At 53.0% G+C, this 14,866-nt stretch overlaps 2 protein-coding genes across 6 annotated transcripts in view; one reads left to right on the top strand and one right to left on the bottom strand.

The window, feature by feature from the left end:
• The window catches only part of Med24 (mediator complex subunit 24), a 28,357-nt gene extending 23,484 nt beyond the window's left edge, over window positions 1–4,873 (top strand). For all 5 annotated transcript variants that reach the window (XM_042282754.2, XM_042282752.2, XM_076543331.1 and 2 more), the window contains 7 exons: window positions 1,452–1,716; window positions 1,900–2,081; window positions 2,302–2,392; window positions 2,722–2,821; window positions 3,802–3,882; window positions 4,142–4,290; window positions 4,396–4,873. In XM_042282754.2, the coding sequence (XP_042138688.1) occupies window positions 1,452–1,716; window positions 1,900–2,081; window positions 2,302–2,392; window positions 2,722–2,821; window positions 3,802–3,882; window positions 4,142–4,290; window positions 4,396–4,512 (985 nt within the window). In that variant the 3' untranslated portion in view covers window positions 4,513–4,873. The remainder of the gene's footprint in view (window positions 1–1,451; window positions 1,717–1,899; window positions 2,082–2,301; window positions 2,393–2,721; window positions 2,822–3,801; window positions 3,883–4,141; window positions 4,291–4,395) is intronic.
• An 847-nt stretch (window positions 4,874–5,720) lies between these two features.
• Csf3 (colony stimulating factor 3) lies at window positions 5,721–7,882 on the bottom strand. The gene is made up of 5 exons (XM_006971828.3): window positions 7,773–7,882; window positions 7,509–7,681; window positions 7,092–7,199; window positions 6,837–6,983; window positions 5,721–6,590 (listed from the first exon to the last, which is right to left on the bottom strand). Exons 1-5 carry the CDS (start codon window positions 7,879–7,881, stop codon window positions 6,432–6,434), a joined length of 696 nt encoding a protein of 231 aa, XP_006971890.2. The 5' UTR covers window position 7,882; the 3' UTR covers window positions 5,721–6,431.
• Between the last annotated feature and the right edge of the window lie 6,984 nt (window positions 7,883–14,866).

Here is a 14,866-nt window from a genome sequence, read left to right as displayed (position 1 = left end):
ACCTCAGACATTCTTCATCTGGGTCTCTGGGCCTTTTACCCAGTAAACGCTGCTCACCGCCCTTCCCTCAGTTCCTGGAAACCCCATGCTCTATTCTGTCCCTCTGATTTGGCTCCGTTAGATACTTCATATAACTAGAGTTACGTAATATCTGCCTTCTCATAACTTTACTCAGCATAATTTCCTCAAAATTCATTCATATTCTAGCATGTGACAGGATTTCCTCCCTTCCCTTTTTCTTGGTGGGGGTGGGGGTGAGGGGGTGAGTTTTTGTTTGTTTGTTTGTTTGTTTTGTTTTCTTTTTGAGACAGGATTTCTCTGTGTAGTTTTGGCGCCTGTCCTGGATCTGACTCTGTAGACCAGGCTGGCCTCGAACTCACAGAGATCCACCTGCCTCTACCTCCCAGAGTGCTGGGATTAAAGGCGTGCGCGGCCACCACCTGGCAGGGATTTTTTGAGACAGAGTTTCTCTGTGTAGCCCTGGCTGTCCTGGTACTCACTTTATAGACCACCCTGGCCTCGAACCCAGAGACCCGCCTGCCTCCTGAGTGCAGGGATCAAAGATGTGCGCCACCACCTGGCTGATTTCCTCCCTTTTTAAGGCTGAGTGACATGGAATGTATGTGCCCTTCCTGGCTTCCATCCTGCCCTCAAGGGGCCATGGGGAGCGCTGATCTGAAACGTGGGTGCTGAGGTCAGCCCACACGGCAGCTGCTTGGGTGTTTTCTGAGCAACGTGTGGAAACCCAGCTGAAACCAAGTTTGGGGAGGGTCTGTAAGATCACATCTGCTCTCCCCTCGCCTGTGGAACATTTGCTTTGCCATCCTCCGTCTCAAGCATGTGTGCATGTGCACATGTGTACACACACCCCCCACACGGGCACAGTGGAAATCCAGGGCTCCCTTGTGCAGGTGACAGAGAGTCTGAAGGCAGCCGCAGTGTCCCTGCGCTCCAGACACTCCAGACCCCAGCTGCCTCGTAGCCCCAGATGTTCCCGAGAAGCTTCCTGGCTGTGAACACTTTGCCCGGCTACCCAGGGCCGGGAAGAATCCCGGGGGCAGCCCAAGCTCCTCTCCTGGAAGTTACAGTTTTCTTTGGGAGGAGGCCAAGGCTAGGCGGGGACCCCCCCCCCCCAAGTACTCAGCTCAGGGGGAAGTGATTGTATCTATTTATGACCCTGATTTGGCAGAGCTCGGGCCTGGGGCATGGGAAAGTTGGAGGGGGAAGGGGAGGACTAGAAAATCTGAATAGATTGATGGAGGCTGTGAGAGAAGAAAAGCCCTGCCCTGTGCCTCTTCCAGGCTTCATGCCCAGCAAATAAGCTAGCTCCCCATCAGTGGTAGTTTGTATCGATGTGTCCTCCCCTAGCATACAGTGGGTCTAATTCCTCAGCCATGTTTCCGTAACCTGACGCAGGGGTAACGCCTGCATGTATCCTCTTTGGCCTCCAGGGTGGTGATTATGAACTCAATCTTGGAACACATGTGTGCGGACGTGCTTCAGCAGACAGCCACACAGATCAAATTTCCATCCACGGGCGTGGACACGATGCCCTACTGGAACCTGCTTCCTCCCAAGCGCCCCATCAAGGAGGTACTGACAGACATCTTTGCCAAGGTACTGGAGAGGGGCTGGGTGGACAGCCGCTCCATCCACATCCTTGACACCCTGCTGCACATGGGCGGCGTCTACTGGTTCTGCAACAACCTGATTAAGGTACTTGGGCTGGGCTGGATGCGGACAGCCATGTAGACTGGGGCGTGGGCTTCTTGGAGAGGTTGCTGGAAGCTGGGTGGTCTCCTGGGGAAATGGAGTTGGGGTTGGATAGCGCCTTTGGCTGTAGAGGTGGCTGGGGTGTGAGAGCCATGGTGTCTCAGCCGCTGCTTGCCCCCTGTCCAGGAGCTGCTGAAGGAGACGCGGAAGGAGCACACACTGAGGGCGGTGCAGCTCCTCTATTCCATCTTCTGCCTGGACATGCAGCAAGTGACCCTGGTCCTGCTGGGCCACATCCTGCCCGGCCTGCTTACTGACTCCTCCAAGTGGCACAGCCTTATGGACCCTCCTGGCACTGCATTAGCCAAGTAGGGTTCTCTGCAGAGCCTTCCTGGTGTCCCCCTTGAGCCCCAAGCATCTAGCACCCAGGTTCAGGCACCCCAGCCCTGGGGCCGCCTCAAGAAGCTGGGCTGTGGTTGGGGGGCCTGCTGAGTTGGGGGGTGGGGGTGGGAGGGGCTTGCTCAGCATGGATACATAGCATCTCCTGGGACCTCTCACCTGTGCCTTTTTCCTGGAACCCTTCACCAGACTAGCCGTGTGGTGTGCCCTGAGTTCTTACTCCTCCTACAAGGGACAGGCGTCCTCACGCCAGAAGAAGAGGCACAGGGAAGACATCGAGGTAGGCCCGCTGCTGACTCGGTCATGTGTTTATTCAGCAGACAGTTTCTGATCACTCATAGCGGAGAGCTGCCTTCCTAGGCCGAGGGCGGGGCTGAGGTCAGCTGTGATTGGTCAGGGTCTGGGGGAGTGTCTGAGTGGGCCCCTGAGTATCCTTGATGAGGGTCCTTTCTGCTCGCTGGGCAGAGGTTGGGGTGTGGGAAGGGCCACTGCTGGGAATGCTAGCCAAGGACTAGGAAGCTCACTCCTCCACCCAGGCCTGACCTCCCGCCCTCTCCAGTCCCTGGAGACTTGGGAGGTGGTGTGTTGATAGTGACTCCCTGCCCGCAGGACTACATCAGCCTCTTCCCCGTGGAAGACATGCAGCCTTCGAAGCTTATGAGACTGCTGAGCTCCAATGAGGATGATGCCAACATTCTGTCCAGTCCCAGTGAGCGCTGGGGAGGTCACGGGCTTGCTAGGACCCGCTCATCCCAAGGACCTGCCTCGGCTGCCGCTGCTGATAGCGGTCTTTGGCTCTCAGACAGTGTGGGGCGGTGGGGGCTTGCACCTCTGTCCTCGAGTGGATGCTCTGCTGCCTGCTGGTGGGAACAGGGTTGACGCTCTCCATAGGACCTGGAGCTCTCCTCCAAGGCCCCTCCAAGCCCCACAGTTAACCCTCTCTTGTCACCACTTAAAGGGTGACAAGACACCCAGTGAGTCCACTGTCCTGGCACAGCTTGGACATTGCCTTCCTTCTAGCCCAGAGACATGCCCTGTGCCTGAGAACAGGCTCCGCCAGGCTGGGACCTGGCACTGGCCTGCCTCCCTTCCAGAGGGCAGCCCATGGCATCCTTGCCTTGCAGCCAAGTGTCCTTCGGACACACACAGCTTTGTGTGTGGCATCCCGTGTTTCCTGTTTCCAGAGATTTTTCCTGAACCTGGAAGTTTCTCTGTAGCCTTCCTTATAAGGACCAGGGAACCAGCCACATGCTTGTGCAAAGGAAAGATGCAGGGTTGATCACCTCTGACCTTAGCCAGGCCCTTAGTAAACAGATTGTGTATCTATAAAGTGGGCTTTGAGGGCCGGGCACATGCATTTAATCCCAGCACTTGGGAGGCAGAGCCAGGAGGATCTCTGAGTTCGAGGCCAGCCTGGTCTAGAGAGCGAGTTCCAGGACAGCCAGGGCCACACAGAGAAACCCTGTGTAAAGAAAAGGGTGGGGGCTTCCAGTGGTATAGGCAGCTTCAGCCACACACAGTGCCAGGGCTGGCCTCTGATGGTGCTCAGCAGGGCCAGTTCCTCGCTCCTCTATTCTCCAGATTCAGGCTCTTCTGTCCCCCACATGTACCAAACTCCCCTGAAGGTAGGGCACAGGTCAGGCTCCGCTAGAGTCAGAGCTTACGGAGCATCCTCTCTGCCACTCACAGCTGACCGCTCCATGAACAGCTCCCTCTCGGCTTCCCAACTGCACACGGTCAACATGAGGGACCCTCTGAACCGAGTCCTGGGTGAGTCCTCGCAGCTGCACCTGTCTGCAGACCGAGCCCGAAGGAGCCCCTCGGCAGAGGCAGGCCGTGTCTGCCGGAAGGGATCCTTGGGCCCCGACTTCCTGTGCCCCCCCACATGCTGCCTTCCTGCCCTTTGCTCCGGTCTTCCTCCCGTGCCTGCCGCCCTCGGCCTTCCTGTGGGGCTCCCCTGCTTCTTCGTTACCTCCTCAGTCCCTTCCCTCGCCTGACTTGCTCTGCTGTCTTGTTCCCCTCGGCACAGCCAACCTGTTCCTGCTCATTTCCTCCATCCTGGGCTCGCGCACCGCAGGCCCCCACACCCAGTTTGTGCAGTGGTTCATGGAGGAGTGTGTGGACTGTCTGGAGCAGGACAGCAGGGGCAGCATTCTGCAGTTCATGCCCTTCACTACTGTGAGTGACCCAGGCGGGTGCAGGGGCGACCCCCAGAGAAGGGAGGGGGTCTTCCTCCTGGGATGTCACACCCAGGAGCTACCCGTGTTCATCTGTCTGCGGCAGGTATCAGAACTGGTAAAGGTGTCTGCCATGTCCAGCCCCAAGGTAGTGCTGGCCATCACAGACCTCAGCCTGCCCCTGGGTCGGCAAGTGGCTGCCAAAGCCATCGCCGCTCTCTGAGGAGCTCGACGTGGCCCCGAGGGCTCCCAGCCCCCGCATCCCAGCAGGGAGAGTGAAGATGAGCCCAGGCTGCCCCATCCAGTGGTGCAAGGATGTTTCCTGGGTCTGAGGCCCACCCCCACTCCTGTCCTCTGCTCACCATGTCCTCCCACCTCCCCCAGGTCCTTCTGTACTTTTCTGTCCTTTCCACCAGAACCCAAAGACTGGGAGCGGTCCCAATGGTTGACCCAGTTCTAGCAAGAGCTGAGCTCCAAGGGGGGACTTCATAGGGCCACAGTGTGTACATAAGTTTATTTTTATAACTCACGAGGGGGAGTCCCTCTTGGTTCATTTGTAAATAAAGATTCTGTGGCTCTTGTGACTCTTGAGTGCTGTTGGTGGCTTTGCTGTCATGGGGACAGTGTCTTCCCTGCAGTCTCTTGTGCTGTGGCGGGAGGAGGAGGGATGGGAGGCTGGGCTCACTGTTCACAGGCCCCCCTGGAACGATGAAGGGCCAGCAGCACCCCCTGTCGAAAGCGGAAAGTTCTGGTGAAAGGTCCTGCACCGTGCTGGGCAGGGCAGGACGTCTAGCCCTTTAGTGACACTCCCCAGTCTGGCCCAGGGGTCACTGTGCGTGCCTTCCAGAAGATTGTCGGAGGGATGAGGGTCCTCCATACTCCGCAAGTCTAGGCACATGGACCTGTGAGGCCGTGGGAAGGGAAATGGTGTGTGTGTGTGTGTGTGTGTGTGTGTGTGTGTGTGTGCTGGGGTGGGTAGGGCTTTGAGGAGCCAGTGGTATGTTCTAGAGGGCTGTGGAGGAAGGCGCCTAGGCAGGGAAGTGTTCCCAAGGATGATAGCAAAGAGAGAGCTTGCTGAGGGAAAGCCAGCCAACCCAGAGCTGGAGTTCTGATCCCGCTTTCTGCCTGTCAAAGCATGGCGTCATTCTGGACGATGGACAGCTTTGTTAGGACTGTCACAGGGGCTGGAGGGACCAGTCCTGTGCACATGTTCAGCGTACCCCGGCTGCAGCTCGTCTGCCCCCATCCCCACGCTCCCTCCCATTCTCACTGTGTGTCCCTGTCCTAGCTCGGGATGTACCAAGTGGCACTCAGATGGGTCAGGGTGAGCTGGAATGTCCTTCTCAGCAGCCCCTCTTCTCTGTTTTCTCCCGCTGTTCACCAGCCCCTGGCCAGGCATCGGCCAAACCCAAGAAGGAAGAAAGACATTTTCTGGACACAAACACTTTATTATCCTCAAGCTTGGGTACAGTGAGCGGGTGGGGCCCAGAGGGGGATTGGACAGGCAGGCTTCCTCCTGTGCCGCGTACCCTCCCCATAGGGGTCCCCTCTGCTTTTTCCCTCTCACACTCCCAGTCCCAGCTCAGCAAGGCCCTAAAAAAGAACCCAGTAAGTTCCAGGGCCAAACCTGGCTGCCTCCGCTTCTTCAGGGGCTTCATTCCTATGGGACAGGGAAACCTGTTGATCAGAGCAAGGGATGCAAGGACCCAGTTTGGGAACACTGCTGTTTAAATATTAAACAGGGATGTCTAGTCTCCAAAAAGGGAGACCCCCTGATGCTGCCGGGGCCCTGAGACAGGGTCTCAGGACAGTGGGGCTCACTGTGACCCCTTTGTACAACCACAGAACTGGGTGCCTGAAGCAGCCTCAGGAATCAATACTTGGTATTTACCTATCTCCCTCCAGCCCTGGGGACAGGAGGACACGAGAGCTTGCCCTCACTGCTACAAGCAGGAGAACAAAGCTCAGAGCGGAGAGAAGGGCCTAGAAGCTTGGAGCTCTGTTCCCTCTTCTCCGTCTTTATTTGTTTATTTTTCTTTATTAAGAAATCTTTTTCTTCTCCATCTTTAAATAGTGGGTTTAAATAAGCATAAATATTAAATAGAGATAAATAAACTGGCTGGAAAGGGCTTTGCTCGCAGACTAGGTGAGGTGGTTCAGAGCGTGGTGAGCCGTCTCCAGGAAGCTCTGCAGGCGCGAAGTGGCCAGGACACCTCCCGCCCGGCGCTGGAAGGCAGAGGTGAAGGCTGGCATGGTGCTCTGGGTGGGCTGCCCAGCAGCGACCACCCCCAGGGTTTCCATCTGTGGGGAGGAGATCAGTCAGGGGTCAGTCCTCACTGCAGGTGAGGGGGTGCTGGGAGCTGGTGAGCCAGTTTGCGGGGCTCGCTATTCATGTCAACGGTAATTCCTCCTCTCAGCCTGAAGGAAGCAGGGGCCGAGGGGTAGGGCCCCCCATACTTGGGCCTCAGAGCGCCTCCAGGGTGCCCAGGCGTGCTGACCGTGATCCTCTCCTCACCCTCACTCCTCGCCCCTCCAGATGAAACTCACCTGCTGCCAGATGGTGGTGGCAAAGTTGGCAACGTCGAGCTGCAGCATGTCCACGGTGGGGGCCAACTCCGGGGAAATGCCCGCTAGGGCCTGCAGGCAGCCTTGGTACAGGAACAGTCCGCGGTGGAGTTGGCTCAGGCACTCAGTCTGGCAATAGGAGGAGGGTCAGGCATTAGGCAATGGGACCCCCGCTCCCTTCAGGAGCCCAAATGCCAGGGTGTAGTCCCTCCTCCCCCTCCCCCTCCGAACACTCACCAGCTGCAGGGCCTGGCTGGAGCAGTGGCTCAGAGGAGCCTGTGGGATACCCAGAGAGTGCCCGAGCAGCACCAGCTCCTCCGGGTGGCACAGCTTGTAGACAGCGCACTGTAAATGGAAGGATGCTGAGGGCCACTCACCTGGGCCGGGCTCACCCCTGTCCGCCCGGCTTCTCAGCTCCCTACTGTTCCGGTGACCCTGAGTGCTGTCCCACCCAGAGGGGTCCACTGCTGCCTCTTCTCAGTCTCTTCCATGTCCCCTTCCTCAGTGTTTTGTCAGGGTTCTGGGGGTGGAATCCAGGCCCTTGTGCACACAGGCAAACCCGGCCGGCCACTGCGGCGTCTCCCTCGCCTGCTTCCTTCCCGTCTGCCCTCCTGTACCCCCCCCCTCCACACACACACCGCAGTCCTAACTCACCAGCTGCTCCAGCAGCACCGAGCTCCTGGCCTGAATCTTCCTCGCTTGCTCCAGGGACTTAAGCAGGAAGCTCCGGGGCAAAGGCAGGGTTGGTGGCAGAGAGGTGACAGAAGCCAGGGGAATGGCCTCTTGTCCTGTCCAGAGTGCACTGTGCCACAGCAGCAGCTGGAGGGCTGGCAGCAGACAGACAGGTTTGAGTTGAGACACGTGCCACTCCTGCCCCCCTCCTCTCCACGCCCAGGGCAGGTAGTCAGGATCACTCACCCAGCAGCTTCAGGCGGCTCTGGGCAGAAAGTTGAGCCATGGATTCTGGGTGATCTGGGCTGCAGCTCTGGGTTCTGCCAGGGCCTAGCTCCAGGGGGCCTTTATACATAACCCCATTGAGGCCCGGGAGGAAATTACCTGGGGTTGGGGCAACTCAGGCTTAGTAATAACTTCCAGGATTTATGCAAATTTTCTGCTGTGGCCCAGGACAATGCAGGGGGTTGGGAAAAAGCTGTTTTGCGAAAGTTTTGTGAAATCGGGGAATCTCTGCTCCTTCCTTGACGTCTTGCCCCCTCAAACTCTCTTCCTCCAGCCACACCCAGGCCTGGATTGCTCTAGGGTGTTCGATCTGAAGTTCTGGTGAAGCCCTGGAGGCTACAGCCGGGAGCTCAGTCAGACCTTGGGGAAGAATCAGGCCCTCGGGTCAAGGCTGCTTCTGTCTCTCCACCCTCTGCTGGACCTGCTTGGGCTGCCCCTCTTCTCCTTTGAGTCTCGAGATTACCTATACCTGGGCCAGACATTCTGAGCGAGAAGGAAGAACCCGTTGTTCTCATTTTGTACCCATAAGCTCCCAGGCGGCTGCTTCCTGCAGTACCCGAAGCCCTGGACAGCACCCTAGGGTATTGCTGTCTGTGCCCACTCCACATTTGGATAGAAACAAAATGATCTGTCATTCAGGCCGTCCTGTCCCAGGCTGATTAGCTGGGAACTCCCCAATACCCCTCCTATGACTCATTCCTTTAAGCCCCTGGATCCCGGCAGAGAGGCCAGAGGAAACCGGATGTCTGTCCTGAATGAATCAAGACCCTCTGGGGCCGGGCGGTGGTGGCGCACGCTTTTAATCCCAGCACTCTGGAGGCAGAGGCAGGCGGATCTCTGTGAGTTCAAGGCCCAGCCTGGGCTACCAAGTGAGTTCCAGGAAAGGCGCAAAGCTACACAGAGAAACCCTATCTCGAAAAACAAAACAAAACAAAAAAAGACCCTTTGGAGCTCTTGGCTCACCTGGCCTTGCCTTTCTTTTTCCCTGCATAACTGTCCTGGCACATTACCCTACTGTAGCAGAGTCTGGAGGATCTGGAGTCAAGGGGCTGGGACACACAGGGTCCTGATGATCTCTACTCCTCAGAAACAAGTGAGCTGATGTGAATGGATGCAGGCTGGGGTGAGAAAGGAGAAAGGAGACATTGCATCTCCAATCCTAGAACTCTGTCCGGTGTTAGCTCTGGAAGAGATCTTGAGTTTTCAACTCTGTGAACTGGGCCAGAGAGGGAAATGCCTTGCCCAGTCATGGGTAGTAGAGTTGAAGGGACATCCCAGCCTCTGTCTCAGTTCCAACAGGGTTTTACTGGCCAAAGAGGAGAGGCACACTTGTCTGGCTGGTCACATCTCAAGCTGTCACTTTCTGAGGTCTTTTACTTTCACCTTTTGGACCAAGGAACAGACATGTTTTGATGCTAAGGCATAGCTGAATGGGCGGGGCCATTCCTGGGGCTAGGGTGCCCTCTGGTGGCCACAGATGTCCTGGACATCATCTACCTGTCCTCTTTTTTTTTTTTTTTTTTTTTGATCTGAGGACCGAACCCAGTGCCTTGAGCTTGCTAAGCAAGCGCTCTACCACTGAGCTAAATCCCCAACCTATTCCTATTCTTAAACATGCTGACTGGCAACAACTGGCTGCCTCACATGTCAGAAACTCATTGTGTATAGGTCAGTGGTTCTCAACCTGTGGGTTGCGACCCCGGGGTCACATCTCAGATATCCTGCATATCAGATATTTACATTACAATTCATAACAGTAGCAAAATTACAGTTAGGAATTATAAAGTAGCAATGAAATAATTTTATGGTCGGGGGTCACCACAACATGAAGAAATTGCTACTGTTGGTAGTTGCTAACCAGAACTCAATGGTAAGACTGTTGCTGATGACAGGCTGTGGACATAAGACACAGAGAAATCAAGCTGGAACTGACCTCAGAAGCTTCCTCCCTGCTGGTTAGACCTCACAGTGCATGAAGGAGCTATGCAGGCTGCTGAGAGCATTGTCGTCCACTGTCTTACTCAGCCATCGTCTCGGCATGGTGTATTCCTGACTGGCCAGGCACAATGTGAACCCTGGGCCTCTGGCACGCAATAGTGGCAAGTCTCTAGGAGCAACCAATGGCTTCCCGACTGGCTCTGAGGCTGGCTCCACAGGAGGGGATTCTCCCCAGTGCTGTAATCACGGTCAGTGTCTATGACTGGGAAGCCATAGGACCCAGCAGGGAAACTACTGCTCTTGTTCTGATAAACAGACATGATGTGCTTGTCCAGGTGCCAGCCAAATAATGGCTTTTATGCCCATAGGGTGTCAGCTTTGGTTGGAGAAATTTCTTTTGGTCGGGTGCCGGCCGGTGGCCATGTCAGAGGAGCTGCAGGGGGCGACTGAAGTTCAGGAGTCAGCCCACCAGGAGGAAACTCCCCGATGGGTGAATCTCAGATAGGCAAGACCCCAAGACCACAAATGCCGGAATGTCTCCTGCTTCTGCTGTGTCTGTACATGTTTGCTGCTGCCATCTTTCTCTGGTATCCGGCTTGGTGTGAATGGGTGTGGGGAGATCCCCACTGCCTGTGATGTAGTGTGTTTATCTCACGGGAACATGCCATTCTCCTGGACATTTTCATGAAGATGATTTACTGTTAGTTTAGAGTTTTGATGATAAAAAATAAAACAGGGATGTGTCCACACGGTTAGAGCACATGAGTTTCTCTTGGGGAGCTGTATAGACTGTGGCTCAGATAAGAAAAACAATTGAGTCCAAGTAGCTCAGCTAGCTTTAAATTCTTTTAACCTTAATGTTGAGAGATGTGTTCACAGGTTTTGGAGTGCATTATAAGTGAAACAAAGCTTTGAAAATAACAAAGTTAGACTAAGATGTTTTTATCAAATAGCTTTGAGGTAAAAAACCCAAGAATCTAAATCTAAAGTTTTAGAAAGGCACATAGTTGAGTGAGAAACTTGTTAAGGTCAGGGAACAAGAACGAAGAAGCCATTGGGCTGATGTACTTTCCTGTACATCATTAGCTGATGTGCTTTCTTGCTAGGATTGGTTGATGATCAAAGGTGACGATTAATTCCTTAGACCCATTTCTGCCCTCAATCTCCTGATATAAAAATCTATTGATGAGTGGGTATGCACCCTAAAGATTTAAAGTACAGCTGACTAATTCTTTTTCATATATAAAAGTTTAGGTTTATGATTTAAGATTTCTTATAAGATTACCTTTCAAGATAAATAATAAAATGATTGATTCTTTGTAACCACAATATGCAGCCTGCCAACAAAAGAGTTGCCTGAGAAAAAAATGTTCCTTGCTTATTCATGTTCTATTAATCTATAACAAGTTACTTAGATGTAAATGTGGATTATTGGGGTAACTTTGTTTTTAATCATTTAAGGGAGATGAAAAACATGTTTTTACCTGTATTCATTATAATCATTCACTTGAAAAATAGAATATAACCACATTGTAATTCCTGGATTGCCTGAAAGATTTAGAGGTATGTAAGCTGTAGAAAAAAAGGTATACAGTAGCAAGAACATGGAAAGAACACAGAAGAATAGAGAATAAAGAAAGAAAAAAATCAAGAGAGCGTGTGACTGTCTTTTTCCCTAACCCCCTCACATAGAAAGGTCCTATCCCTTGAGCTGTAGATCTCTTGAGCTGTAGATCCCTTGATAAATGCTGTAGATCCCTTGAGCCCTGCGCTGCTGGAGGCTGGTCCCCCAGGCAGCAATAGCAGGGGCATTGGCCATTTGTCATAACTAGTCAAAGAGCTGTGAATAAGTGATGCTGACGCTTGGCCACTAGTGAGACAACTGTATCGCCTCCCCAAGGCCCAGGGATCGTTGTGGAAGAGGGCAGACAGAATGTAGACCAGGGGGAGGGGTGTCGTAGAACACTTCTGAAAATGACATGGCCATGGCCACTGCACCTGAGCTGACAGCTGTTTTTTTTTTTTAGTTTATTATTTTTATTTTATGTGCATTGGTGTTTTGCCTGTATGTATGTCTGTAGGAGGGTGTTGGATCCCCTGGAACAGGAGTTACAGACAGTTGTAAACTGCCATGTGGGTGCTGGGAATTGAACCCTGGTCCTCTGGAAGAGCAGTCAGTGCTCCTAACCACTGAGCAATCTCTCCAGCCTGTTTTGTTTTTCAAGACAGCTCTGTAGACCAGGCTGGCCTCGAACTCACAGAGATCCTCTGCCTGCCTCTGCCTCCTGAGTGCTGGGATTAAAGATGTGCACCACCACATCTGGCTGCTTACAGCTGTTGTAATGGTTACCTGCATGAGACAGGGCCTGGCATCCTATTAGGGAAGAGAAGGGGCTCACTGCCCCCCTCCCCAGGGATTTATCTGCAGTTTATGGTTACTGGGGGAGGAAGAGATTTTTCTTCAGTTACCATAGCAAGGTGCCCATCATCTAATTTCTCTGAGTTATTGTAAGAACCCTAAGGTGGTGGAGGCAAGTCTCTGAGTTTGAGGCCAGACTGATCTACAGAGTGAGTTCCAGGACAGCCAGGGCTACACAGAGAAACCCTGTCTCAAACAAACAAACCAACCAAAGGAACCCTAAAGAAATTCACTGATCACTGGGTGGTGGCACACGCCTTTAATCCCTGGACCTGAGAGGCAGAGCCAGGAGGATCTCTGTGAGTTCAAGGCCAGCCTGGTCTACAGAGTGAGACCCAGGATAGGCACCAAAACTACACAGAGAAACCCTGTCTCAAAAACCTAAAAAAAAGGGGGCTGGAGAGATGGCTCAGTGGTTAAGAGCACAGACTGTTCTTCCAAAGGTCCTGAGTTCAATTCCCACATGGTGAACCACATGGTGGCTCACAACTGTCTGTAATGATATCTGGTGCCCTCTTCTGGCCTGCAGGGACACATGCAGACAGAACACTGTATACATAATAAATAAATATTAAAAAAAAAAAAAAAACCTAAAAAAAAAAAAAAACAAAGAAATTCACACACACACAAAACGAGAGTAAAGTTGAACAGGAAGTAGTTGTGAGGAGGAAGGGGATAAGCAGGAAGGAAATAGGGGGTCATGAGGGCTAATATGGTCAAAATACAGTATATATACTCAGTAAATGTCACGGTGAAGCCTATTGTGTATAGTTACTATATGCTAATAAAAACAAAGAAGTTCAAGGTCAAACTTGCCAGGTAGCAAGTCTGAGGCTTGCCTGGGCTGTGTGGCGTGGGAGGGGAGAGATCAAAGAGCAGTGGCCTCTTCCCCCTGGAGAGGCCCTGCAGTCCTGGCTGTCAGCGCCTCTAAAGGCTCAGGCAGATTTCATCTTTTTTTTTTTTTTTTTTTGCAGGGCTGGGAATTGCATCCAGGGCCTGGGGCATGCTAAGAAAGCACTCTACCCTGAACTACATCCCTAGCTTAATTTAAAAATATTTAATGTGTATGAGTGTTTTGCATTCGATGTACATGTGTATATTCCATTCAGTGTCAGTGAGGGCACTGGATCCCCTGGGACTGGAGTTAGTTATGAGCCAGGTCCTTTGCAAGAGCAACAAGCTCTTGGCCAGTGAGCCATCTCTCCAACCCCAGTCTATGACCTTTAAATGTGCACTTTTGCATGTTTTGGTGTTATCATATAATCTGAGCCTGTATATATAGCAAGCACAGCAGCCTGCCACTCTTACCTGCTCAGCATCTGGTAATGCCCAGTACCACAGGCTCATGGTTACCACCTGATCCAAAGGAGACCCTCTCCTGGTTTGGTGAGTTTAGGATTTTGAGTTTGTCGTTACGGACAGTTGGTCCATTTGCCAAGGTTTTCTGGCTCTCATTCTTCTTGAATCTGTGAGCCATTTTTTTCCTGTTAACCTCCTTGCTAGCTGCAAGTTTAGCCTGTTCTGTATGGCCAGCTCCCAGTCAAGTGAAGCTACATTGTCTCAGAAAACAAAACTACAGAATATTTAAAGCATGAACAATTTGGACACAGGGATAAGATCTGCAAAGACGGAGTGGAAAGCTGGAGGGAGTCCTATCTCATAGAAGCATTTTATGACAATGGAGGTGGCATTAGCTTGAAGGATGTACAATGCCAGGTCACTGTGACCAGGGCTGAGATCAGGAACCAGAGCAAAGACCAAAACATGTTGAGTGAACTGTGCTGCTGGTGAGGGGTGTCAGTGTGCATTCACCAATGAACAACCCTTTAACCAGCCCAAAGGTCATGCCAGCCACTAGGGTGGCCACTGAGGTTAGAAGCCCAGTCCTTAAGGAGCTCACAGACAGGCTGGCAAGATAAAGCTTTCCCACTGACCATCCTGTCAGAAAAACGTGACTAAGTGGCCCCGAGCACGCAAGGTGCAAAAGTGACCCTGGAGAGCCAGAGGCAGACACGACTGTGTGCCCAGGAGCACAGGCCTGACGGCACCGGTGATCCAGTGTGGGTACTGTCATCAGCCCTGGGACACTTGACAAAAGCAGGTGGATGTCCCAAGTCATGTGCTGCTGGGGTTGGCTGGGGAGCTGAGGTGCCCCTTCCTGGCCTCCAATTCTGTGTTCAGTGAGCAACCTATCTCCCACTCCGCAGGGCCATTGGGCAAAACTGTTCCCACCCGGCCAGGCTTTGCTCTCTCTTGTGCATACCACGAGGTCTGTGCTCATTCTTTCTTGACTTTTTTTAAAGGCAGGGTCTCACACAGCTCAGTTTGCTCTTGAACCCAGGCCTGGGCTGGGTCACAGGTGTGCACCATCATGCCTGGTTTGTGCAGTGCTGGAACTCAAACCCGAGATTTTATGCATGCCAGGCAAGCACCCTGCCCAGTGACTTGTGTCTCTCGTTGTTCGACCCCTTTGAGCCTCTTGGAAGTTTAGGTTCTGATCTGAAGAGCCAGGAGGCAAAGTCTAGTCCTTGATTTGATGGCGGGTGCAGAGAAGCCTAGGACACTCATCCATCTGCCTGACATTTGAGAGCCCTAAACCTGGGCCTCCCGCCCTCGGTTCACCTCACCTGTCGTCCTTCACTGCAGATCCGCTGGATCCTGATCACACTGGGGCTAGGAAGCCAAAGAAAGCAAGCCA

The sequence above is a fragment of the Peromyscus maniculatus genome, chromosome 8 (genome assembly GCF_049852395.1).
Source record: "Peromyscus maniculatus bairdii isolate BWxNUB_F1_BW_parent chromosome 8, HU_Pman_BW_mat_3.1, whole genome shotgun sequence".
NCBI lineage: Eukaryota > Metazoa > Chordata > Mammalia > Rodentia > Cricetidae > Peromyscus > Peromyscus maniculatus.
Note: the sequence above shows the minus strand (reverse complement) of the source record. Positions and strands in the feature narration are given on the sequence as shown.

What these genes read in the sequence shown, in the direction of transcription:
- Csf3 (XM_006971828.3), bottom strand. Translation starts at nt 7,881, where the DNA reads ATGTATAAAGGCCCCCTGGAGCTAGGCCCTGGCAGAACCCAGAGCTGC. An exon ending in CGGTGCTGCTGGAGCAGCTG is followed by an intron (nt 7,200 to 7,508) that starts GTGAGTTAGGAC and finishes TTCCATTTACAG; the next exon opens with TGCGCTGTCTACAAGCTGTG. An exon ending in CCACCACCATCTGGCAGCAG is followed by an intron (nt 6,591 to 6,836) that starts GTGAGTTTCATC and finishes TCCTCCCCACAG; the next exon opens with ATGGAAACCCTGGGGGTGGT.